The following is a 26564-nucleotide window of genomic DNA, read 5'->3' as shown; positions in this document are numbered from 1 at the left end:
GTCTTTCCAGTGCAAGGTATGTTGCAATCTTCTTCAACCACAACTTAACAGAGGGTTATTTTTTCAGAAAAGAGCGATCAGTCTTCTAGCTCAAAGAAGCCCAAAATCAATCAACACTGACTTTTTAGAACTGACGACCAAACTTTAAGCGTATATACCTAATATATAAGGGTATTTAAGGGTGTATATATATACCTAGGATACAAAGTTTCACCTGCGGGGGAACTTTCTCACCCGGTGCATCTTTGAGGTCAAACTCACAAGTTGGATAATTTGCTTTGCTCATAAAACATTTCTAAGTGTTATAAAGCCTGTGTGGTGTACGACTTTATTCAGAAAGGCTTGTGAATGTGAAAAACATGTGCAACCGCAACATGAGGTTAAAAAAACAATGTAATATTCATAAGTGTTTCTTCTTGTTTGTGCAGACGCAGCTGAATATTCTCCTGGAGAAGCTCCGCAGCACGGTCAGTGTTTCCTCTCTTTACACTGTTTACTTTCACCAAAAAAGATCAGTGGCACTGTGATGAGTGACTTTATAGTAACTTGTTAGTGTATGAGTCAAACTAAAATGACTAGAAATCTGATGATTCAGGACTTTCTCAGCCGTGACGGTCGGCGTCTCACGGGTTGAACAGGCTTTCCTGTCGCTCATCACCACGCTTCGTATTATATATATAACTGTGGTGACTGCTGTTTCTCTCTCCCTCTCCACATGTCTGTCTGTCTGTTTCTCTCTCTCTCTCTCTCTCTCTCTCTCTCTCTCTCTCTCTCTCTCTCTCTCTCTCTCTCTCTCTCTCTCTCTCTCTCTCTCTCTCTCTCTCTCTCTCTCTCTCTCTCTCTCTCTCGTCCCTCCTCCCCGGCTGCAGGGCTCCAGTTTCATCCGCTGCATTAAACCAAACCTGAAGATGATCAGCCACCAGTTTGAAGGAGCTCAGATCCTCTCCCAGCTGCAGTGCTCCGGTCAGTGGCACCTAAATCATTTACATCTAGAAAAGAAAGTTGATCAATCCATTGAGCAAAAAAGAAAGCCCTTCAAAAATATGAGAAAGTCTTCAATCCCAATTTGCAAGGTGTTAAATTCTGTATCTTGTTTTAGAGGTTTTACACTAGTGTTTGCATGAATAGAATCTCATTTATGCTGCTTGTTAAGGTTTTTTGAAGGTCCACATACTGCACCAAGGTTTTTTTTCACTCCCTAGCTAATGGGGAGAAGTTTTTGGAGGACAAAGAATTCGACCATTAACGCAGTCCAGTCCCACATGCTAAGAGTTAGCCACAACTGTGTGTTATACGTGTCTCTAATCATTCTGAATGGATGTAGAAACACACAGTTTATCTGACTTGTGTTGCACTGATACAGCGGCCTGTGGAGTCGATGTGTGATGATGTAATTGAAGTGGCGATGAGGTGTTGAAATGTTCAAAACAGTTCTTATTATTGAGGGAAAGGTCCAAGAAGGTGCCTTTTGTTTCGGTCCATATTATATTCTTTAGTATTAACACACACGTTAATAATAATAATAATAATCATCCAGGGCTGATTGGTGTTTGTCCTTGAAAACAACCAGATTTAGATGAGAATTTTGCGGAAATACTTGGATCTTAATTTCCAGTATTTAACCTCAAAAGCATATATTAATAATATCAACATGCTTCATAAATATTTCAATATTGTGCTTTTTACTTCACTACATTTATTTGATGACTTAAAGTGTAACCCTGTGGTCGTTTTCGACATGAACATACATCAAACAGACAAGTTTTTTGGGTGACCACCTATTAATCCTAGAATGCCAAGAGAGTCGCTAACAGCCCCAAAGGGCTAACACTGATTAGCTCGGGGCGGTGTGCTGAACGCAAAACAGACTTTTTAACCACTAATGCTGCTCAAAATAACACCAAACCTCTGCAGTAGCATGATTAGAGTCCCTACACATTAAACAAAGCACCAACATCGTAGTTAGTGAACCTAGAGTTTAAAAAAGACTGTTTTACAGGTTTGGGCCTTATCAGTAGGACAGGTCGTCTGTACAAATGGATTACTGAATGCACTGGAGTTCTATTCTATTGAGGTTCAATTGATCTGAGCCCGGTAATCGACTTGTATGGACTGCTTCTCAATATGGATGTAGCTATCTTCTATGGCTTGTAGCATTGTAAAACAGTCTTTTTTAGCAAAACCTGGGTTCACTAACTACGTTGTTGGTGCTTTGTTTTATGTGTAAAGACTCTTCTTATGCTACTGCAGAGGTTTGGTGTTATTTTGAGCAGTATTAGTGGTTAAAAAGCTGTTTTGGGTTCGTTCGGTGCTCTGCCCCCAGCTAATCAGTGTTAGCCATGTCTGGCTGTTAGCGACTACCCAAAAAACTTGTCTGGACGGCTTATTTTATGTATATGTATGCTGAAAAAGACCATGGCATCCGCTGGAGTTACACTTAAAGTTACTTTTAAAATCCCATAATGAGTTTATGAAATGTATTATTATTACACATTAGATTGAACCTCTTTTGCACAAGCGCTACAACATAAAAACGCATCGTAAGTGTTACTGCATCCATTATAATAATATATTATAAAATATATGGTCCAGTCCCAGTCTGGTCAGATGCGTACATGAACTGATGAAGCCTCTTGGATGAGAGGTGAAACGTCTTCCTAGACAAACAACCAAGTCCAGTTGCTTTTGACTTACTCAGAAAAAAAGTCCTAATCCTGCACATTTTTGCTATTAAAGATACAAAACAATGCAGTTGTGCTGCTCTCCAAAAGGGTTATTTGTGCTTATTACGGAGAGGTTTCTGTAAAGAGAGTACCTCAGAGCCTTCACTTGGAATAACTTTCATTTACGCTGAAAAGACTGCGCTCCTCCTGTCCCACGCCGCAAGCTTGTTTTTTTACCTGATTAGCAGCTCATTGAGTTTTAGGTTTTAAATCACTGCACAAGCAATAATAGAGAGAAGTGCTGTTCTCAATCTGCGAACCTTAAAGCAAAACATGAACTTTTTTATTTGTTACTCACCTGATGTTGCCTTGAACTCGTGCAGAAAGCTTTTTTTCTAGTACCTCCACAGTGAACGGAGAATCACAAACACAAAATAATTGCTGCACTGAAGTAAGGCTGCAGAGATGAATCCATTAAATGAAGCGCCAAGTATTTCTATAATCGATCAATCCGTTTGAGTGGGGGAAAAAAGTAAAGATTCTCTGATCCCAGCTGAATAAGGTGTCACTGAAACAGTTCCTCGAGTAACTCGACTGCTAAAAATCATCCAGGCAAATTCTCTGCATCAAAGCTTTGCTTATTTAAAAATTTGAAAACAATAATAAACTTTATTTGTAGAGCACCTTTCATACATGATGCAGCTCTAAGTGCTTTACATTAAACAACCATTAGGAGCATTAAGCATCGAACATGCACAAATGAATAGGTGGCAAACAAGAAAATAAGTGCTAATTACACTGAAAATGAAATAAAAAAAATATAAAACAAAACAATTAGATATTTAAAAAAGGGAAAGTAACCAGTAGTGAAAGTAGCTAAAAGTTTTGAGTAAATCATATATAAAAGAAGGAAATTTTAGAATTTTAAAAATGCCTTAAAATAAATAAAATGTCTTAAAAATGGTGGAATTAGGCGTTTAAGGCGTGGTTAGGTTAAAAAAATGTGTTTTTTACATGCCGCGAAGAAGACGTGAGGTTAAAAGCAAAAGTATAACTTAACCGATTAATAGATGGAATAATCAGCAGAATATTGGATTATTAAAAAAACTGATAACTGCAGCTGAAATATCTTTGAGTATAGGACAAAACAAGCCATTAGAGGAAACACTGATCCACATTCATCACCGTTTCCTGACATTTTATAGAGCAAACAGCGATAAATCGAGAAAATTATCTAATGAAAGTAATCGTGGAAAACCTTGTGGACGTAGGACTTAAGCAGTGAGTGAGACTCAAACTGGGATCAAATGTTCTGGAGCTCCGGTTCCACTCGGGTCGTATAAGAAGGTTCAGCACTTTTTCAGCAAAGATAATGGATCTGGTTCAACTGGTTCCACCCTAGACAGGGCTCCAAGGTGAATGTGCACACTTTTAGAAATTGCCTTGATGTAATTGTGGAGGAAGATATGTGGAGTGGCTGACACATAGATATCCTTTGGGAAACTGTGTAACAAATTACAAGTGGAGGGCTGATATGAGTTATGTGCAGCTCGAGGCTACAATTAGAGTTCAGCTTTATCTGAATACACAAGAGGAGCGAGACCGATAACGCTGTTGAAGAATCGCCATCACATGCAGAATCAGGCTCTGTGAGTGGGTCTGAACGTTTACTCAAGGACTGGACTGAAGGTGACAATAGGTGACGGTTAAATGTAGACAACAAAGGGTGACAGTTAATTTTAGACGACAAAAGGCGACGTTAAGTTTAGACGACAAAAGGTGACGTTAAGTTTAGACGACAAAAGGTGACGGTTTAGTTTAGACGATAAAAGGTGACAGTTAAGTTTAGACAACAAAAGGTGATGCTTAAGTTTAGACAATAAAAAGTGAGAGTTAAGTTTAGACAACAAAACGTGACGGTTAAGTTGAGACGACAAAAAGTGACGGTTAAGTTTAGACGACAAAAGGTGACAGTTAAGTTTAGACAACAAAAGGTGACGGTTAAGTTTATTTGGAGTCTTCAAATATTCAGTAGCTGCCTCTCTGTGACTTTAATGGTTACATATTTCTGTGAAAATGCATGTACTTAATGTTGTGCAGGGGATCAACAGACTAAAAACGCTTAGTGGAAAAGGACTTCTGAGGTAACTTAATGACAGTTACAAACTCTGCTGCAAGTGTGGTTCATTCTCACTGAATGCCAATTAGCATCATCTGTCTGCTATGAAAGAGGACTGAAAATGAGCCCTTTGATATTGGCTTTCAAAGCAAAATGAGTAAAAAGGCTTCAAAGTGGGCACAGGGGGTCCATATAAACAAATTAATTTCATATGTCAAGGGGAGCAGTCAGCAAAGTCCTGACAACATGAACACAGACAGACAGTACTGAGGAAAAGGGAACAAGGTCACCAAGCGAATGTACAAAGGGCTGACAAAATGATGACAACTGGCCAGAAGCAATATGACTGATAATAACTCATATTTTTTAGAGATTTTTATGCCGTTTTCATGAAGTCATCGCAAAAGTTAAAGTCCTTTCCTCAATATATATTGTCTAAGCAATATGTTGCAGATGTTTCACATGTCCTTTCAAATATTTCACATGCTTTCAAATATTTCACATGCTTTTAAGTATTTCACGTGATTTCAAAAGTTTCACATATGATTTCAGATGTTCCACATTTGATTTCAAAAGTTTCACATATGATTTCAGATGTTCCACATGTGATTTCAAAAGTTTCACATGGGATTTCAGATGTTCCACATGTGGTTTCAAAAGTTTCACATGGGATTTCAGATGTTCCACATTCGATTTCAAAAGTTTCACATATGATTTCAGATGTTCCACATTTGATTTCAAAAGTTTCACATGGGATTTCAGATGTTCCACATGTGATTACAAAAGTTTCACATGGGATTTCAGATGTTCCACATGTGATTTCAGATGTTTCACATGCGATTACAGATCTTCCACATGTGATTTTTGATGTTTCACATGTGATTTTTGATGTTTCACATGTGATTTCAGATGTTTCACGTGTGATATCAGACGTTTCACATGAGATTTCAGATGTTCCGCATGTGATTTTTGATGTTTCACATGTGAGTTTCAAATGTTCCACATGTGATTTTTGATGTTTCACATGTGAGTTTCAAATGTTCCACATGTGATTTTTGATGTTTCACATGTGAGTTTCAAAAGTTTCACATGTGATTTCAGATTTGTTTCACATGTGATTACAGAAATTCCACATGTGATTTCAAATGTTCCACATGTGATTTCAAATGTTCCACATGTGATTTCAAATGTTTCACGTGTGAAATGTCTGAGACGTTGGCTTGTCGATCCATCGCTTCACTCGACACTGAAACATCTTGACAAATTAGATGATATGTTGTCCTGAACTTCTTCAGATATTCACTGTCCCCAGAGGGTGAACCCCATGACTTTGCTGCAGGGGCCAGTTGCATGTTGACAACTTTTGGATGAATTGTGATAAAATCTGTTCCAAACTTTTTTTATCCAGAGTCGCAGCTGAAAATTGGCAAAAAGTTTAATATGTCACTCGGACCAGACGCTAGCTTTTGGTACTTGACAGTTTTTGATGCTGGAGGTTTGATACCCAACCCTAACCCAAAAATACTGTTCGGACTAATTCCTCCTTTAAAAACAGAGCATCCTCTATACCGGCTCCGGTGGGAATTTCATGTCGTCCTCCACCTTGTTTTCAGCTGCAGACGAAACTATCAAAACACCTTAACACTCACATAAAAACTCTCAAAAACTAAAAAAACAAACACAGCTCAAATAACTTGGAGCGTTGAGAAATATTTAATTCATGTGTCTACATTTAGAAATAATTTGGATCAAAATGTTTTTTAATGCTTTTATTCATTTTTAGGGTTTAATGACGTATATGACCTTTTAGCTCAGGTTGTACAGATTTTGAGGGATATGAAACATTTGAAGATGCATCACACTAAGCAAAAATACCAATGGAGGAACTGGCGGGTCATTTCTGACACCCCTTTCTGTTTCCTCTGCAGGTATGGTGTCAGTGCTGGACCTGATGCAGGGCGGCTTCCCCTCCAGGGCTCCCTTCCACGAGCTCTACAACATGTACCAGCAGTATATGCCTCCCAAACTCACCCGCCTCGACCCGCGCCTCTTCTGCAAGGTCGGTCCTCTGAGCCCCGGGCGCAATCTGAGCTTTTATAATTTCAGTACAAGTACATTTCCATGTTTATCGATGCTCCTCTGTGTCTGTGTTGCAGGCTTTATTCAAAGCTCTGGGACTGAATGAGAACGACTACAAGTTTGGCCTGACCAGAGTATTTTTCCGGCCTGGGAAGGTGAGACCTTTTGAAAAGCTACTTTATTCCCCCCTTGCACAAGCTAATGTCAGTATTGTTCCCCCAAAAGAAAGACAATAGATCCAGAAGGAAAGCACATTAGTCATTTTGGCTGCTGAGTTGAGGTGAGATGAGGGTTTGTTTTTTTTAAAGAAGCTGAACCAACAGATGGGGTTTTTATTCCTCCACCGGATGAATAATTCATCACATTTGGGTTAGACATGTGGTTTCCAGGGGGAGACTTTGTGGTAGTGCATGTGTCTGTTGCAGAGGACCTCGGTACACACCGTGCAGGACAAACTGTTACTCTGACACTTTAGATTTTAGCTCCAAGGAATGAATTAATGCATATGTCCTCTGTTGGCTGAACTTGGCTGCTTTCATTACTTTTCACGTCCCTGTGGAAGCATCAGGGACGCGGTGTTTTCTCCAGAGGCAGGAATTACACCTCCGGGATTGACGTGACGTGACGTGACGTGACATGGTTGTTTTAGCCACAGACTGTATCTAAGAGATGGCTGAGCCACCGTGCAGTCACATGTTGTATTGTGGACTACTGTTGTGAAGCCTCGAGTTTAAAACCAGATGTGACCAAATTTGGATGAGAGGGAGGAACACTTAGCAACTGCAGGCTGCGCGCCGCTGTCTTTTCAACTGCACTAAGCTAATTTTCGGTTGCTGGTGCCATTCGATGCAGCGACACAGAGGCAGTTAAACATTTGACAGTTTCCCTTAAGTTACCCAATTTTAAAGAGACCACAATGTTCCAATGAAGTGTGATAAAGTGAAAACACACTGAGGGTCAAAGTCCTGAGACTTTAACACAGATAACACCAAAAAAACAAGTTCACTGGTTCTTTTTTTAATGTCCACAGTTGCCGTGGATACACAATACTAAACATCTATCCTGATTGACAGGTGGCCGTGTAGCCCCGCCCTAAAGCATCCCCTTCTTTATTGTCTGTTTGACTCTAAATGAGACCATCACTGACTAAATGAACATCATGCTGTATTGAAGAGGACTTGAAACTAGAGACTGAGACATAAACTCATTAGGAAAATGTTTACTGAGGAAATAAATCAAGTGAGAAGTTTAGGCTCATTTTCTCATTGACTTCTATACAATCACACTTCTTTATGGAGCCAGTGGAGTCTCCCCCTGCTGGACATTAGAGAGAATGCAGCTTTAAGTGGAGTCTCCCCCTGCTGGACATTAGAGAGAATGCAGCTTTAAGTGGAGTCTCCCCCTGCTGGACATTAGAGAGAATGCAGCTTTAAGTGGAGTCTCCCCCTGTTGGACATTAGAGAGAATGCAGCTTTAAGTGGAGTCTCCACTTGCTGGACATTAGAGAGAATGCTGCTTTAAGTGGAGTCTCCCCCTGCTGGACATTAGAGAGAATGCAGCTTTAAGTGGAGTCTCCCCCTGCTGGACATTAGAGAGAATGCTGCTTTAAGTGGAGTCTCCTCCTGCTGGACATTAGAGAGAATGCAGCTTTAAGGCACTTCAATGTTGCCTTCACTTTTCGGACCTGGAAGATACGTCCATCTTTATTCTACCGTCTTTGGAGTCAGAGCTTTGTGAAGGTTCACACACCTGATACTTGAGGGTCAGCTGTTTGTCAGAAAATCAAACTTTGGTAAATTGACAATAAGCAGTCACGAACATTGAGAAAAGAAATTCAGCTGCGCGTTCCATTATTAAGGCAGCAGCAGCAGCAGACTCTCAAGGTTTGAAAGATTCCAGAGGACACAAACAAACACAACATGACAAACATCAGCTGCAGTCTCTCAGCCCTCAACACACTTTTAAATCAAGTGTAGTAAGCGTTAGAAAGCATTCGGCAGTAGCGGGATGAACTTTGACTTTCTAATAAAAGATGCATGAACAACAGAGTGAGAAGTTGAGAGTAGCTCAAATAAATATATACACAGTACATTCATGCTTCTGGCCATGCCTTAGTGAAATATGGGATGGATTTTTCCCAGTTATTAATCCGCATAACTTGGACAGTACTGTCTGAAAAATGACAGCATTTGTACTGTATAGGGTCAGGGTTTGGCAATATGATGATAAACACTGAGGGAACCGCCAGAGATTTAGCTTCACTGTTAGTGCAGATGTATCTATCTTCTTGATATACGGCATCCGGTGGTGTTGCAAATCATCAAGCAGGACTGCTTCATGGCTGCACAAATCTATGATCGTTGCATTAATGTGATGAGGAAAATATTTTTATTTAAGTCTTTAACAGGGCACTCCCCTTCTTAAAAAAAATCTAATGAAAACCAATTTGTACTAATTTAAGCACTACCTGTGTAAATACGTTGTAGTGGTGATCTGCAAAACACCAAATATTTAATTGCAAATAGCACAAAGACATAAAACTTGTTCAAAGAAGAGTTGATGCAACATAGCGGTAAACATGACAACTGGATTATGGAAAGATGGAGAAGTGTCCGTTCGAAAATGATCTTTGGTAGGATGTCTTGTCCTTTTTTTCTGTTAGTAGTGTCAAACAGCAGACCCGATGGTCTGAAGGTCCTGTGTATCTGGAGTTATTAGGATCGATTTGTAGCTCAACGCCTGTCTGCATCTAAAGGGAACGTTAGTCTGTGAAAGCTGCGTGAAGTGGAGCTCCACATGTTGTTGGAACCATTCACAAATTATTTGGATTCAAAATGGCTCAGAAAACACAAAGATACGCTTCACAACACTCTCCCTCTCTGAAGTTCCACTCTGCTGTCTTCAGGCAACATCCCGCGAGATTTCACAACCAGAAATCATCTTTCCATAATCCAGTCAGACACTTGTGATAATGGTCTAAGCCTGTCAGTGTAAAAACTAAAACTTTTAGTGGACGGATATTGTTTGATTACAAGGTTGTAAAAAAATTTAATTCTCCTCTAACATTGGTTTCTCAGGTTGAAGAATACAAACATGGTCTCTTACTGCAGCTCTCAACCTGAACCTCTCAACCTCCGTTTCAGTTTGCAGAGTTTGACCAGATCATGAAGTCGGACCCGGACCACCTGGCGGAGCTGGTGAAGAAGGTCAACACGTGGCTCATCCACAGCCGCTGGAAGAAGGTCCAGTGGTGTGCTCTGTCCGTCATCAAACGTAAGCAGCATGTCATCAGAGAAAAATACCATGTTATTAACACGGTTGATAACAAAAGAGATAAAGATTATATATTAACTAGCTATGAAGCAAGGAATCTCATACATCCAATTGATCCGATCTACTTCTTCAGTTCTAATTGAATTTGTGTCATGTCATGGTTTGGGGGATGTTTTCTGCAGCAGGAGTTGGGCATCTTGTACAGCTCCATGTCAGGGTGAATGCAAATGTTTATGTGAACCTCCTTCAGCAACATTCAATACCCCCACTGCAACTGTCTCCTAATCAGCTGCAATTTCCATGCAAGACAATGTCCCCTGTAACACTGTAAAACGGGTGAAGCAGTTCCTTGAAGCTGAGAATATTGAAACAATGAAATGTCCAGCCCAGAGTCCAGATCTAAACCCCATAGAGAATCTCTGGAAAATCCTTGGCAAAAAAGTAATGGCTAAGAAACCCTCTACAGCTACCAAACTGTGGAAGAGACTGAAGAAGTGCCAAATAATCATCCCACTCCGAACGGGCACTGCACTAGATAAGAATAACTTTTTCCTATAAAGCGCTTGGGTCAGGGTTATAATGATGATTGAACTCTTATTATTCCCAGAGATACACAGAAGATCCTTCCATCCTCTAGGCTAAAATATCATGGTTTTACCTATTGTTTTTATTCTGTCCGAGTAGTTTTCCCTAAGCTGAGGGAGGGCATTTTTCTAATTAACAATGGCACACCTTTTCCCAACATTTACACGGAGTACAGCAGCCATACTGCATTAAGGTTTTACTCAGTTTAAGCTGTTTGGATGCAGTCCTGTCTGGCTGAGACTGGGTGCCCCCGCTGCCATAAATAAACCAGCCAACAGAATATTTTATTGACAGGGATGTGGAGATCCAGGACTGACCGAAAACACCATCTGTTATCTGTAAAAAAAAATAAAACTTACTATAAGAACTATGATACTTTCCAATGTCATGTGAATACTTTTATAGTCCCAGTTTTACAAAGTTGTAAACAAGCACCAAGAAGAAGAAGCTACAAACTTTGCTGGAGGGGAGCGAGTTGATACTAGACGCTAAAAACCTTGCAGAACAATGACATCCCGCACGAACCCGCCATTTTTTTAAAGTGCCACACACTACCACAGAGAACTGAGGAAGTTCAGATGTTCCTCTGTTCGGTTGCCGATGATGTTGCGGCAGTTTCACATGGCAGCGCTTTGGAGGTCAGCTGAGAATCACGCCCACACGAAGGGGTACTATCTGCAAAAAATTGTGTCGAGCAGAGCTGAACTATACAGTGGAAACACGTCAAAGGTTGTCTGTAGCAAGGCTTGTGTTCAGTCCACAGACCGTACATAAAGGCGAAGGCAAAACATCTGGTGGCCCTGCTGCAGTATAGGTCATAAGCACTGCCCCAAGTACATTTTTCCCAAAGATGGTTTGTGTCGTTTTAGGTAGTTTCTATCACTCTGATGTTGGTTCAAATGTACTTTTCTGATACATTTGGTTTAAATGAGTTATTCGATGCTATAAAAACGTGTTGAAACTTTATGATTGACAGCTGTGATCGACTCTTTGACTTCAATATCGCCTGATCACTACTGCGCGGACTATGGTTGCAAAATTAGAACATGGCGGTGCTCATATCCGGTAGAGATGCACCCATCCGATTTTTTCCAATCTAATACCAATACTGGGCTGAGCATATCGGCCAATACCTGATCCCGATCCATTCCTACTGTTTAATGAATCCCATTCGAGTGAAGGCATCAGGCTTGACATGAACATTTAGCCTTGTTAAAAAAAAAAAAGGTATCAAATTAACACCGATATAAATGTACTTAATATTATTTATTAACAAATAAAGTGCACAATAGCAGCAAAAATAAATAAATAACACTGGTACCCGTTGCCTGCGCCACCAGCTCATCCTGCAGGTAAACGCTGCACAGCCAAGCGCTGCTGTTGGGGAGCAGGTCAAACGTATAGTCTACCTTCATAGTATTGAAGTGACTAGATCGCTGTAACTTTATTACTGTGTATGATATATATAAAAAAGAAATGACGATATCCGATCAAGCGAATTAGTCAATATTGGAGCCGATGTCCGATCTGGGTATCGAATTGGTGCATCTCTAGTATCTGGGGTTATTTTGGCTTCACTTTTGTACAGCGGGAGGAAATGTCGTCTTTCTTTATATACAGTGTGTGGTTGGGACAAAGAGGTAATTTAAAGAAGAGCTCAGGATCAAGCAGGATAAGAGGAGGCAGGCAGCACTCACCGCCTCCATTTACTCATTTCCAAGAGAAAACCCTTTAAAGAAGACGTCTCTTTCACAAACCCGGATTGAATTTCTACATAAAATACATACATTTATGTATTATGAGAGTGGGTCAGCATCATCACCAGGTTCCCCAGTCCTCTCAGTACCAGTTAAACTACCCCAGTTGTGTTGACTGGTATCAGCCTGACTCCTCCATGCACTCATACACACTTACGGCCTGTGCAGGTACGTTGAAAATGCGATCATCCAAACAAGAGATGGATCGTTATGCACAGATGGCTCACAGAAACACCCAGGGGCCTTGTGGACAGAGCAGAGCGCAGCAGTGAAAACAAACCACGGGCGGCGTGCTGAGCAGCGGAGACCGCTGTAAATAATGTGGGGTTGAGCTCCTGGAGGAGTGGCACGTCTGTCTGCTGACTTGTGTTTATCGCTGCAGTGTCTGAGGAGAGTTCATGTCAGTCAACGCGATAACAACACTGCTCTCTGTTTGTGTCTTTGGCCTCGATCGCTCTTTTTCCCCTCTGGTTTCTCTTCCGTTATTCTTCCTCTCTCTTTCTCGTGTTGCCTCATTAAAATCTATCCAGTGGTGGAGCTATAACTAAGAACACACTTGTGCAGCTTTACATGTTTTCTACTCCACAACAATAAATGTGTAAAAAAAAACACATAAAAAATGCAATTAAAAATATTTCAAATAAATAAATAAATGTAAATATAAAAACATTTAACATTTTATAACAATACAACAATGAATGTATAAAGAAAATGATACTGAAATAAATAAATAGATTAAAATACGTGTTTAAATAAATACTAAATAAATGCAGAAAATTACTTAATTTAACATTATATAAAAATGTAAGTGGAAATTAAATAACTTAATTAATAGAAAATAAATAATTCATAAATAAATAGATTTAAAAATATAAAAAGATAAATCAATATACAATTGTATAAAAGATAAATAAATACAACCCAAAATGAAGTAGGAAAGCAGATACATAGGGTATACATTTAATGCAAGCTAATTTAAACAAAAATATAATTTTATCTCACATTTTATCAGCTAATTAATGCCTACATTTATTTTATTATTATTCTTGGTTAATTTGATGGCACACCGTATTTATCAAGTCATTCATTAATTAAATATTTATTTTTTAGATTTATTTTTATATATATTTTTCTACATTTTAGAGATACGTGCTTCTCACAGGACAAACAGATGATGATCTTATAGAATATGATGCATTGCTGTAGATCAAACTGCCAAACAGGATATAAAGGAGTTAAAACAAGCTCAACCTTAAACAGTTACAGCAGGAAAATGAACAGAAACACCACAAACATCAGATATACTACATTTTAATGCACTATACATACTTTAACTTTAAATACATTTTTCTAGTAAGACTTACTTTTACTTCAGTCCAGTTTTGAATGCAGGACGTTTACTTGTACTGGAGTATTTTAACAGTGTGGCATTAGTACTTTTACTGCAGTAAAGGATCTTAATACTGGATCTATTTTGTTGTTTCTTCCTCTTCATGTCACTCTATCTGTGCTACTCTATCTGTGCCGCCCCCTCTTTGTTCTCTTTATCGATCAAATTGAAAATTAGCTTTATTGGCAGCGACTGAGCCAAAACAAGTGTTGCCAAAGCGTATCATCATCATATCCCATTAAAAATGAATAAATGTGTCCCGTCCACAAGGCTTATAATGTTACACTTAAACTCAGCATTCAGAAAATACTACCTCGATATCTAAGTCTGTGCTTGGTAAATGCAAAGTCATTAATCTGGTTTTAGTTATTGATGGTGAAGACATTAAATATTCTGAGGACATAACAAGATGTAATGAATTTGGCAGCAAGTAGCGATGTAATCGATCTCTGTCTGTATTTATCTTTCCCCCCTCATCTCTCCAGCTCTCCCTATTTGTTTGTCTCCCTTTCATTCTCTCAATTCAATTCAAACTTGCTTCACTGGCACAACAGTAACAAAAAAAAAAAGCATCTGTGTTGCCAGAGACGTATGAAATCGAATCACAAATAATGCGTGAAGAAATTCTGCAGACGTAACAGAGTTTAAACTACATTAGTGTATGAAAGCAATACAGAGTAAATCAGAAAGAATACAGACCATCAAGGGGGATGACAGGACATTTTTATTCTGAATGATTATTATTTTTCTAATTTACTTGGAAAGAGAAACTGGACCTCAGGCCTTTTCCCACAGAGCCTGGTCTGGCTTAGCCTGACTAAAGGGTCCTAACCGTGACCGTTACCATGTGAATTTACGATACCGGTCATGGTGAGGACCCAGGGGCGTCACTTTAATGGTCTGTTGTGAATTCAAACAAAACAAATGGTTAGGTTTAGACAACAAAAACGACTTGGTTAGGGTTAGGCAACAAAACTACTTGGTTAGGTTTAGACAACTAAACTACTTGGTTAGGGGGCGAGTTAGGGTTAAAAACCACTTGTTAAGGTTAGAGTAGGTTGTTCAGGTTAAAATACTAATTTAAAAAAAGTTAACTTTTTGACTTTTGGTTTCACATGCTACATGAATTTGGTTCTCCCAGGTCAAAGTCCTGTGTTTGTTTTCGGTCTTTTAATACTCTTTACTGTTGTTGCTTGTTGTACACTACGTCATCTTACAGCACCACGTTCAAGTAGTTGAGTTTATTAGTATAGATTGTCACATCGTTATCATTTTTGTTATAGTTCTCTGAGTAGACGGCCCTTTAGGCAGGGTAATGAACCTCTGTTCCTTTTTAGTACTGAACAATTTGTGTCCGTAGCACCGATAACCTTTTTCTTTGGGTAAATGGTAAATGGTAAATGGACTATATATATATAGCGCCTTTCTAGTCATCTGACTACTCAAGGCGCTTCACAGTGTCTGTCACATTCACCCATTCACACAGACATTCACACTGATGGCAGTGGACATCCATTCACACCACATTTACACACCCATGCGCAGCACGGGGAGCAATTCCGGGTTCAGTGTCTTGCCCAAGGACACTTCGACATGTGGACCAGGGGGAGATGGGGATCGAACCACCAATCTCTCGAACAGAGGACGACCCACTCTGCCACCAAGCCACAGCCGCCCTACCCCCCGGGTACGGTGTGGCATATACAAAAATCTTTTATGGTGCTCAAATGAATCCTTTAAAATTGAAAACCCTAACAGCCCTTACATTTGAAAGTTTTTACAACCTTGGAACAGATCAAACACAAAGCACACTCAGTTTCTGCTTCATGAGACACTTTATTTCCAGTTTCTGCTTTCATTTCATTTTCATGATGAATTACAACGGACAGATAATGTCAAACCAAACCTAAAAAACTCAATATAAAGAAAAAAAATCAGTGAGGATCAAGATTTACAGATTTACACTTTTAATTTATGATAATTAATCTAATTCTAAGTAGCCCCTCTAACCACCAAAATCATTGCTCTAAGGTTCCCAGATTTTTTTCGTTATTTGTTGTTATACTGTGGACCATGCGCGCAGATGGCACTGGGGACGGGGGGGACATGACCCCCTCAGATCCACAGTGACCCCTCCACTTTCCCTACATAAGGCGACGAACATCTCCGGTAAATCGGAGGATTAATGTTCCGTTAGTTAGACTAATGTACATTGCAGCCCTCATTGAGAGCCCGGCGGTTGTGTGCTACGACTAATGGTGCTTTCAAGTTGTGCAAGGATGTTAAAAATTTCCGAGCTCCAAGTCAGAATTTGAATTAGAACCCCCCGTGCTTGTGCTGTCGGATCTCTAACTCGGAAAGTCGGATTAATCTCACCAGCCAGACATTGAATACATGTTTTGTTGTACGTTTGTGAGGCCCTGAAGCGCTGGGAGCAATCAACTTTGGGGTTACGTTATTCCGAGCTCCAAGTTCCAACTTTCAGTGTAAATTGAACACACCATAAGGCATCTCTCTGACTCCCCAGGGTCCTTAAGAGGAACTGGTATCTGCGCCTGTGCCTGTTGTTGCAGTGGTCAGACCATTGTCTACTATGACAGAGGGGTGATTTCAATTCAATGAAGAAACAAATGAGGAAACAAAAAACAATCAGAGCGTTTTTCCAAAAAACAAACAATGTAAGTAGGCTATCCTACGCCTGTTGACTTTCCCAGATGTGGCAGCTAAAAGTTTTGTAATGTTGAGTAGCTAGTCTGACATTAATAAATGGCATTTGCTCTTACCTGAAGAAGGCTAAACGTAAAATAAAAGTATTTTTAGGCCATAGGTGAATAGCTTTAATGTTTTTTTATATATATTTTATCTATAATAATTTAATAAGCAACTGTTGGGAAATTATAAGATTTAACGATAACATTATCCTCCTGGCCTGCAGGCAATTCTTGATGACAAGGAATTCCTAATAGTACTGCTTCTGTTATTTAAAATGTGAATTTCATATACAGTATGCATACTTATTTTATTTATACATATGCTGTTTAAACATATTTTGCATAGGGCATGTTTTTGTGGGTGATTGGCATTCCAGACAAGTAACAGTTTTTATCATACATAGCTAGTGTTAATCAGGTCGGCCTTTGTTTAACAAGGTTTGTTGTTGTTTATCCATATACATATAATAATTCTCCAATGGCTTTTTTGTGCAAGCCATTGGCCCATAGGCTATTATGAAATTAACTACGTGAGTGCTAGTTAAATTCCAAATTACACAAAAATAACGAGTTGAAATCATTTGCTCACAGCTTGGTAACCCCTAGTTCAAAAATCTCATGAGACGTCACCCACATCACCATGATAACCACCAACATCTTCAGCACGACATAGTCACATGTTCCAAGACTCACTACAAGACTCAATTTCAGTTTGTCTTGAAATAAACTGAATGACAACCATCATCATCCTCATCAGTCAATAGAATCATTTTCTTTGTCACATGAAATTGGAAGTTACAATTCCAATGAAATGTCATCCCGTTAGCTCCTTTATCTTGTGCATGATTCATCATAAAGCAGTGGTGGAGGCCAGCAGACTCTGCAGGAGGCTAGCATAGTCTGTAGCAGGCTAGCAGATTTGGTAGATGGCTGGCAGAGTCGGCAGGTGGTTATCATAGTCAGTATAAGGCTAGCAGATTTGATAGGAGGCTAGCGGATATGGCAGGTAGCCAGCATAGTCTGTAGTAGGCTAGCAGATTTGGTAGGAAGCTAGCAGAGTCGACAGGTGCCTAGCAGAGTCAGTATAAGGCTAAGAGATTTGGTAGGAGGGCTAGCAGAGTCTGCAGGAGGCTAGCAGAGTCGGCAGGAGGCTAGGAAAGTCGGCAGGAGGCTAGCAGAGTCAGCAGGAGGCTAGCGGAGTCGGCAGATGGGTAGCGGAGTCGGCAGGAGGCTAGCGGTCCGTCTATTTCTGTTATTCTGCAGTCACAGAGACCTTTGCTGGTAAAATCTTCAGTGGTAGATCTGCAGTGCTTATAAATGGAAACACTGGCTCAGTGAAAGTGTGTTTGAAGGTGTGTATGTGTGTGTTTGTATCAGGATCAGAGAACGACAACTTTCCTTTGCTCCAGTCCAGATTGACTCTAATCCTCTGGAGCTGCTTCTTAAATGGGAGAACACTTTCAGAACCTCGTCTTGAGATTTCTGTGTACACACCGTCATGGAAATATACTGTCAAATATCCAGAGTATGCTTCAACTTTTCTCTCGACAGACTCTATCGACACACCCAGTTCCCAGTGGTTATTGTCTGTGACCTGGACGTCCCAGCTGTGAGTCCCTGAGTTAAAGCCCTCAGAGCCCATGACACACCAGCAGAAATCAAACCTCTCTGGATTATCAGGAAGCTGCTGTTTCTCTCCTCGTCTCACTCTGGTCAGACCTTCAGACAGGATGAGTAGTGGATGAACAGTGTTTGGGTCCAGAATGACAGGAGTGTAGGAGACCATGTCCTTCATCTTGTTCCAGATGTTGAAGGTCAGGTTGCCCAGATGATTGGCCTCGTCTATCAGAGCTCCTGAGAGCAGCTGTGGATCCTCCAGCAGGGGGCGCTGCTGGACTCTGTCCACTGCAGCCTTGTAGTTGTGCAGGAATGAGACGTCTTCAGCTCTCAGCTCCTCCTCTGTGGCTCTGATTTTGTCTGAAAGAGCTGCTATCTCTCTGCTCACAGACTCCATCTTCTCCTTCATGCTCCGACTCTTCTGCTCCTCTTCCTCCCTCAGTGCAGCCATCCTGGCCTCCTCTTCCTCTTCTAGAAACTGGTGAAGCTTCTTAAAATGCTCTTTAATCTGTGTCTCTGTGCGTTGGGCCTGGACCTTCATGTGTTCTGCTGTTTGATCACACTCATCTTTAACTCGTTCAAAAACCTTTAACTTCTTCTTTAAAGGCTCCAGAGTTTCCTGAAGTTCCTTCTTGTGTTGTCGTGCAGCTTCATCGATGGGTCTGAATCTGTGGCCGGTGTGTTTTTCTGAGTCTCTGCAGACGAGACACACTGGCTGCTGATGGTCCAGACAGAAGAGTTTGAGTTTCTCAGAGTGCAGACTGCAGAGCGCCTCTAAAGATCTCTGATCTCTCTCCTGTAAGAAACTCTCACACAGGTTCTTTAAAGCAAAGTTAGGAGGTAGTATATTCTTTGATGATCTCCTCTTGCAAACTGGACACTCTTGGATTTGTTTCTCCGTCCACCAGCTCTGCACACAGTCTTTACAGAAGCTGTGGCAGCATGTCAGGATGACAGGATCCTTGAAGATGTCATGACAGACCGGACAGCAGAGATCATCCTCTAATCTGGAAGCCATTTTCTCACTGAGTGAAGCAGGAAACACAGACAGCTCAGCCACACCCTGTTGCAACAATCCGTGCAACTTACTTTCACTGAGACTCTCTGTCCATGTAATACTCTCGTTCAGTGGATTCTGCAGCAGGTTAAAGTGGTAGTGTCCGAGTATTCCCAGTATCTCCTCCACTAGATGTCCTCTCAGTGATGGTTTTGATCTGAAGGTGAATCTTTTCGTCCGTCCTTTACTGTGTGTGCCTCGGCTCACTGAGGCTGAATAACAGCCTGTTTCCTGGTTTTTCTCAGCTGAGTCACATGATGTATGGACCTTTATCTTTGGAATGAAGCTCAACCTGTCAAGGTGCCAACAGATGAATCATTTGTTCTGAACACTTCTGTCTTCAGTAACATTTCAATGACACAAGAAAGCAGATCTCTTATGTATCATGTCTTAGAAAGTGCATGCACCGGAGAGAGTATGGCTGCAGCTAATGATTGTTTTCAGAATTATCTTTATTGGCCAAGTATGTTTACACATACCAATAATTTGTCTAGAGTTGCTATATAGTGGTGAAATAAACAATACATTTCAGCGATTGTCTGATGACAACCTATCTTTTCATGAGCTGTTGGCGTTTAGTTTACTGTCACAGAAGAGGAAAGAAATGAGAAAATTTTCACATTTAAGAATCTGAAAAAAGAAAATTTGAATGCTATGTTCTCTTAAAAAAAGAAAGAAAAAAAACTCAATGAATCTAAGCACCAAGTAGCCTTCAGTGTCAGTGTATTTTGAAAGAGAATGTGCTGGTCTGAAAATGTATTCCACAACCACCACAAAAATAGGCAAACAACTAAAATGGATGCAAAACCACCACAAAAGGATGCAAAATGTCTAAAAAATAGATGCAAAACCACCAAAAAAGGATGCAAAATGTCTAAAAATAGATGCAAAACCATCACAAAAAGATTCAAAATGTCTAAAAATAGATTCAAAACCACCACAAACGGATGCAAAATGACTAAAAATAGATGCAAAACCACCACAGAAGGATGCAAAATGTCTAAAAATAAATGCAAAACCACCACAGAAAGATGCAAAACTCCAAAAATAGATGCAAAACCACCACAAAAGGATGCAAAATGTCTAAAAATAGATGCAAAACCATCACAAAAGGATGCAAAATGATTAAAAATAGATGCAAAACCACCACAAGAAGAAACTAAATGACTACAAAATGTCTAAAAGTTGACTCTGTGAATTTGGGTGTCTTGTTCCTGTGTAGACAGCGTGGTGGGCCTCTTACATGTCCGTCCCAGGAGCCCACTGGCTCAGAATACGTCCATGCTCAGAGGTAAAGTTTGCAGGACATTGACACTCTTTTTCTTTCTTGTCTTCCTGCAGTGAAGAACAAAATCTTGTACCGGACCAGCGCCTGTATCCAGATGCAGAAGACTGTTCGGATGTGGCTCTGCAGGAAGAAGCATAAGCCTCGGTGGGTGTCCTGTCTTCTTCCTCTCCCTCGTCTTTCCCCTTTTCTCCTCCCTCATTCCTTTCCTCCATCTTTCCCTGCTCTTCTCACCTCCTCTTTTACTTTCCATCCTCTCCATATTTGCATCGTCCTCCCATCACTCTTACTTTCTGTCCCCCCTCCATCATTCATATTTTAAGACTTTCTTTACTCCATCTTTGCCCTCCCTTTTTCGTCCTGACCTTCCCTTTTTCAAACTAATTTATCAACCTCTCTCCTTCCTTTCTCCTTTCATCCTTCTTTTTGCTCCACCTTTTACGCTCTTCTCCTGCTTCTCCTCCGCTCCCTTCCTGCTTTCCTTCACTTCCTCAATAAATTCATCATCTACTTCTTGCTCTCTTCCTGCCTCCTTCAGTTCCTCCCTCACTCCCTCATTCTCATCTTTCTCCTCCTTTTTTCCCCTTCATTATCTGCCACTTTCACAGCTCAGCAGTGTGACACACACGCGCACACACACACACACACACACACACACACACACCTGGTGACACATGCAGCTCTGCTTATTACTTATTAGGTGGGAGGAAAGATGGAGTATGCAGGTGAAGAAGAATTTTTTTCCTCTTCGGGGGGTTTTAGTCTGAACTGGCAACCTGCTACTCTATGCAGACTGTGTGTGTACGTGCGCTTGTGTGTGTGTGTGTGCGTGTGTGCGTGTGTGCGTGTGTGCGCGTGTGCGCGCGTGTGTGTGTGTGCGCGTGAATGACTGGGGCGTATATTTAGTTAAACAATGTGAGTAATGAGCTGAAAAATTACACACAGTCAAAGCAGGAAAATAGTGATTGTTTTGAAAATCAGATTGAATTCTTGGCATTGAAGTCCAAACAAGACATTTATGCCCCTATATTCAAGTTAAGTTTAGACGACTAAAGGTGACGGTTAAGTTTAGATGACGAAAGGTGACGGTTAACTTTAGTCGATAAAAGGCGACAGTTAAGTTTAGGCTACAAAAGGCCACAGTTAAGTTTAGACGACGAAAGGTGACTGTTAACTTTAGATGACCAAAGGCCACAGTGAAGTTTAGACGACTAAAGGTCACAGTTAAGTTAAGTTGACAAAAGGCGACAGTTAAGTTTAGAAGACAAAAGGCCACAGTTAAGTTTAGATGACGAAAGGTGACTGTTAAGTTTAGACGACGAAAGGTGACGGTTAAGTTTAGACGACGAAAGGTGACGGTTAAGTTTAGACGACAAAAGGTGACTGTTAAGTTTAGACGACGAAAGGTGACTGTTAAGTTTAGATGACGAAAGGTGACGGTTAAGTTTAGACAACAAAAGGTGACGGTTAAGTTTAGACGAGAAAAGGCGACGGCTAAGTTTAGACGACAAAAGGCGACAGTAAGGTTAAGACAACAAAAGGTGACGGTAAAGTTTAGACAACGAAAGGTGACGGTTAAGTTTAGACAACGAAAGGTGACGGTTAATCTGATCTTGAGCACTCAGCTGGTAGGTCGTTTTTTTTTTTAAGGTGATGGCATAAAATCTATCGACAGTCTTTCAAAGCTTGATTCAAAACGTCGATAGAGGCTTTGAATGTGAAAAAAGAACATCTCGCGGCGGTTTCCATTCATTTGCTACTTTAATGCAAAAGTCAGATGAAGGCGGGTTTTCTTTGCGGGATAATGCTGTTTACTCCTCTTGTAATCTTGACAAAGCGACTGAGTGAGCCATGAAGGATTTTATAGAGGTTGTGTTTTTTTCCTATGGTGAAAACTATCAAGTTTCTTATCAAGGCTTTTCATGGTTAGTTATATAATGATGAATGTACAGTAGTTTCCTCAAGGTTGAACTGTGGCGAGCGCTTGATGGTGGTGCACCAGAGCAGGAACTTTAAACACAAGTGAAGTCTCATTGTCGAACCAAATTAGGTTGAATCGAGTATCAGAATCGTGATTGAGATTATGGTGTGAGCAATTTGTGATCTCCACAACAGAGCAGGGAGAGGAGAAGGGACTGCTATGTGAACTTATTATCCTGGAAGAAGATTACTGCATTTAACTGCCGGCTGCTGCAATTTCCCACTCAGTTAATGAGCTGGAATAGATTTAGACTTTGGATTGAAACCCAATGTTCTTTATTTTCCCCCTTAAATTTACACTTCAGTAGCTTTAAAGTTAGATCACTTATTGTATCTATATACAACAACATGTTTCACTCTACCGTGTCCTCCTTATGAGATGATTCGACACAATCGGATTATTTTATTGCTGCCCTGTTGCGTCAAGTTTAAAAGCTCTAGATGGCTCAATAGTTTATGCACGTTTACCAAAAACTCAGTCTGACATATTCATGTCCTTGGAAACTTTAAACTCTTGACAAGAAGTCAGAATAATGTTCTTTTGATTGCAATTCCCTGGCTGCTCGACACAGGGGCAAGGCCACAATTTTTTGCACATCAAGTTCAATAAATTATCCGTAAGAAGTGCAACGCAGCCTGTGAGAAATATTTCATATCATCTTCTTTTGTTCTAGAGCAGTCTTTCCCAAAGTTAGGGTCGGAACCCAAAAAGGGGCCCAGACCTATTTTTTTTTTGTATAGAAGTCAATGAGAAAAGGAGCCTAAACTTCTCTCTTGATTTATTCCTTCAGTAAACATTTTCCTAATGAGTTTATGTCTCAGTCTCTAGTTTCAAATCTTCTTCAATACAGCATGATGTTCATTTAGTCAATGATGGTCCCATTTAGACTCAAATAGACCATAAAGCAGGGGATCCTTTAGGGCGGGGCTACAAAGTGATCGAAAGTTTGCCGCTTAATATACTGACCAATCACCCTCTCTTCAACTACGGTCACTTCTGGCTCCAAAAAGACAACATGGCGACGGGCAGTATGCCGAACTCAAGACTTCAAAGCAGTAGTCCACACACTAGGGGGTTATTTTGACTTTATTGAATATAAAACAATTTAAGTATAAAACCTGAAAGCCAAACATTTAAGCTGTTTTTACAAACATATCATGTTTTTTTTAGGATCGACGGGTTAGTCAAGGTGCGTAACCTGAAGAAGAGGATGGACCGGTTCACAGAGGTGGTGGCCGGGCTGAAGGAGGGCAAGCAGGAGATGAGCAAGCAGATCCAGGATCTGGAGGCCGCCATCGACTCCCTTATGGTCAAAATCAAGGTGGGTGAGAAGAACAGTTTGACTTGAACCTCAGCTGGCTGCACATGTGCTATTATTCAACCATGAATAATATATAAAGCCTAAATGCCTCCATATCCTTCAGTAAAAGCCCTTTGTTATGCTGCCAGCTCTGACAGACACATACATATGAAGAGTTTTGTTTCAGAAATATGATTTCCACCGTTTCCACAAGAGTGCCACCTACTCTCATTGAATGATGGACAGCATGAAATTAAACCACATGCTGCTGCAGTCTGACAGACAGATGGAGCTTTAAAGAGGAATCTTTCAACCTGTGTAATGCAATTTAATCAGACAAGGCACCTGCACGCTGACAGTATCCGTCCACTAAAAGAGTTAGTTTTTACACTGACAGGCTCAAACCGTTATCACAAGTGTCTGACTGGATTATGAAAAGATGGAGAAGTCTTGTTGTGAAATCTCGTAGTGAAATCTCGTTGGATGTTGCCTGAAGACAGCAGAGTGGAACTTCAGAGAGGGAGAGTGTTGTGAAGCGTATCTTTGCGTTCTCTAAATCATTTTGAATCCAAATAATTTGTGAATGGTTCCAACAACATGTGGAGCTCCACTTCACGCAGCTTTCACAGACTTTAACGTTCCTTTTGGATGCAGACACAGTTATGTCGCGTTGAGCTACAAATGGGGTTGCCAACTCCCTTAAAAAAAAAGGGACACCTTACTGGCTGGCCCGGCTGCCTTCATTTGTCCTGGCGTATTGAATCTTTTTAGCCCTTTTTTGTATATGTGAAGCGATTTTTTTTTACAAAATAACAGAATAAAATAAATATCTTTCCTGCTTAACTTAAAACTGTATAAATTAATATAAAACAACACAAAGCAGGACATAGTACACAATTAATTCAACAAGAAAAGTGCAAACATAAAGCCTGAGTAAAACTTAAAACAAAAAACACTTGTGCCTCAAAGGCCATGACTGTAGCCTACAGTTGTAGTCAGTCTGTTTGTTTTTGTCCGTCTGTACTTCTTCTGAGCTCTTGCTGCAATCACGAGCTGTTTGTCTTTCAGTGCCACAGAGTAAAACTCTGAGCAAGACATTTCATCATTCAGAGTGGCAAATTTAGGCTGGCAACCCTAGCTACAAATGGATCCTAATAACTCCAGATACACTGCACCTTCAGACCATCTGGGTTTGCAGTTTGACCGGGACACTACTGCCAGACAAAGAGGACAAGACATCCTACCAAAGAACATTTCACTACAGAAACCGGCTGCTCCAAGAGTGAACACACTTGCTAATATTAAGCTAATGCTATTAGCTAAAGTGACAGTGTTGACCTGCATCAGTAGCTACACACCAAAGCATGGCAGGAGAATGGAAACTTCTCCATCTTTCCACCATCCAGTCAGACACTTGTGAGAACAGTCTGAGCCTCTCAGTGTAAAATTGAAGGCATGTTATCGGTGTGCAGGTTCAGCTGGTTCACAGCACCCAGACCGCAGCTACATTCAATACTGACACATTTAAAAACAATCACAGAAATATATGAGGAAATACTGTCTCGATTTGATCCCTAGGAATGTTTTTAAAATATTGATAGAGTCAAGGTGGGGATCCCAGTTTATACACATTGTATGTAGCTTTTCATGTGGATACATAAAGATATAATTTTAAGTCAGTGATTTGTGACATCATGAGGGTATTGCCCGTTTGAAGGTTGAAGTAGATGGGATTAATGGTTCTCCAGATATGTAAAGAGCAAACGCAAAGACAGAAGGATATCCGTTGCTTTATAGTGAGATGATTCCAAGATATTTGCCCTGATGGATGAGACTCTTGACTTCTCATTATCATAATGCCATTTGCTGTTGAACTGGATTAAATTGTGTGCTTTCTCTGACTTTAAGACAAGGCGGTCTCAGATAATCTTACCTATGCATGTCATGAATCCTTAATATCCTACAGTTGTTTGATTTTCATAATTTATCAGCGCTGTCTTCTTTATCTGCACCCCCCGCTTCTCTAACCGGAGAGAAGTTACTGAGGTACGATTGTGACAGGTGCTCACCGAAGTAAATGTCGGAATTTGGAGGACAAACTCTGGTTGAGGGACTAAGCAGTGAGATGGTCCTGTCACGTCAAACAAACATCCCCCTGCAGCTTTGTTTGTTTTTCGGAGGAAAAAGGATGCAGTCTCAGCAGTTGCGTATGAATATTCATTGAGACAGCAACACGTTTCCCTTGTCAGGTTTACACCAGCGCCCTGTCAGCTGTGATGACACCTGAACATGCAGTGACCTGTGAGGCTCCTGATGCTCCACTAGAGACGTGATAAGCTGGTGCTTCAGTATCCGTCTGCAGCTCTGACATCCCATAATCACAGTAAAGAACATCCTCAAAGACATTTGTATTCTGTGATGATGATCATAGATGCTGACAGTTTTACTTTGAAGGAGTTCATACAGGAAGTAAACCTGTTAGAAAGGATTAACATGCTCTTGCTGCCTCTGAATTTGCTTCAGTATTTTTGCTGCGTTGTTGTTGCTACATCTTAGTGGGTGCTAGCTGGATGCTAAGATGTTGCTAGGTGATTGCTAAGATATTTCTAGGTGGTTGCTAATGCTGCCATCACACCGCACACGAGATGGACGAGATAGAAGAAGTACGATTATATACAAAGTCAATCTACAGACACGATTTGACAGCTTGCGGCCCGTTACTCGCGTTACCCGTGGCCCAATAGACA

At 40.5% G+C, this 26564-nt stretch overlaps 2 protein-coding genes across 10 annotated transcripts in view; one reads left to right on the top strand and one right to left on the bottom strand.

Moving 5' to 3' along the window:
- The window catches only part of LOC310961663 (unconventional myosin-VI), a 160363-nt gene that overhangs the window by 94306 nt on the left and 39493 nt on the right, over positions 1-26564 (top strand). For all 9 annotated transcript variants that reach the window (XM_083933826.1, XM_083933825.1, XM_083933824.1 and 6 more), the window contains exons 19-25: positions 429-467; positions 870-963; positions 6711-6841; positions 6939-7016; positions 10005-10134; positions 20593-20683; positions 23688-23838. In XM_083933826.1, coding sequence (XP_083789952.1) covers positions 429-467; positions 870-963; positions 6711-6841; positions 6939-7016; positions 10005-10134; positions 20593-20683; positions 23688-23838 — 714 coding nt within the window. The remainder of the gene's footprint in view (positions 1-428; positions 468-869; positions 964-6710; positions 6842-6938; positions 7017-10004; positions 10135-20592; positions 20684-23687; positions 23839-26564) is intronic.
- Positions 17627-19377, bottom strand: LOC310961665 (nuclear factor 7, brain-like). Its single transcript, XM_083933828.1, has one exon. It carries the CDS (start codon positions 19210-19212, stop codon positions 17830-17832), a length of 1383 nt encoding a protein of 460 aa, XP_083789954.1. The 5' UTR covers positions 19213-19377; the 3' UTR covers positions 17627-17829.

Source organism: Echiichthys vipera (assembly GCF_963691815.1).
Source record: "Echiichthys vipera genome assembly, chromosome: 19".
Taxonomy (NCBI): domain Eukaryota; kingdom Metazoa; phylum Chordata; class Actinopteri; order Perciformes; family Trachinidae; genus Echiichthys; species Echiichthys vipera.
This window is presented reverse-complemented; position numbering and strand designations above follow the sequence as displayed.

Coding starts and splice junctions, on each gene's coding strand:
- LOC310961665 (XM_083933828.1), bottom strand. CDS start 19,212: ATGGCTTCCAGATTAGAGGATGATCTCTGCTGTCCGGTCTGTCATGAC.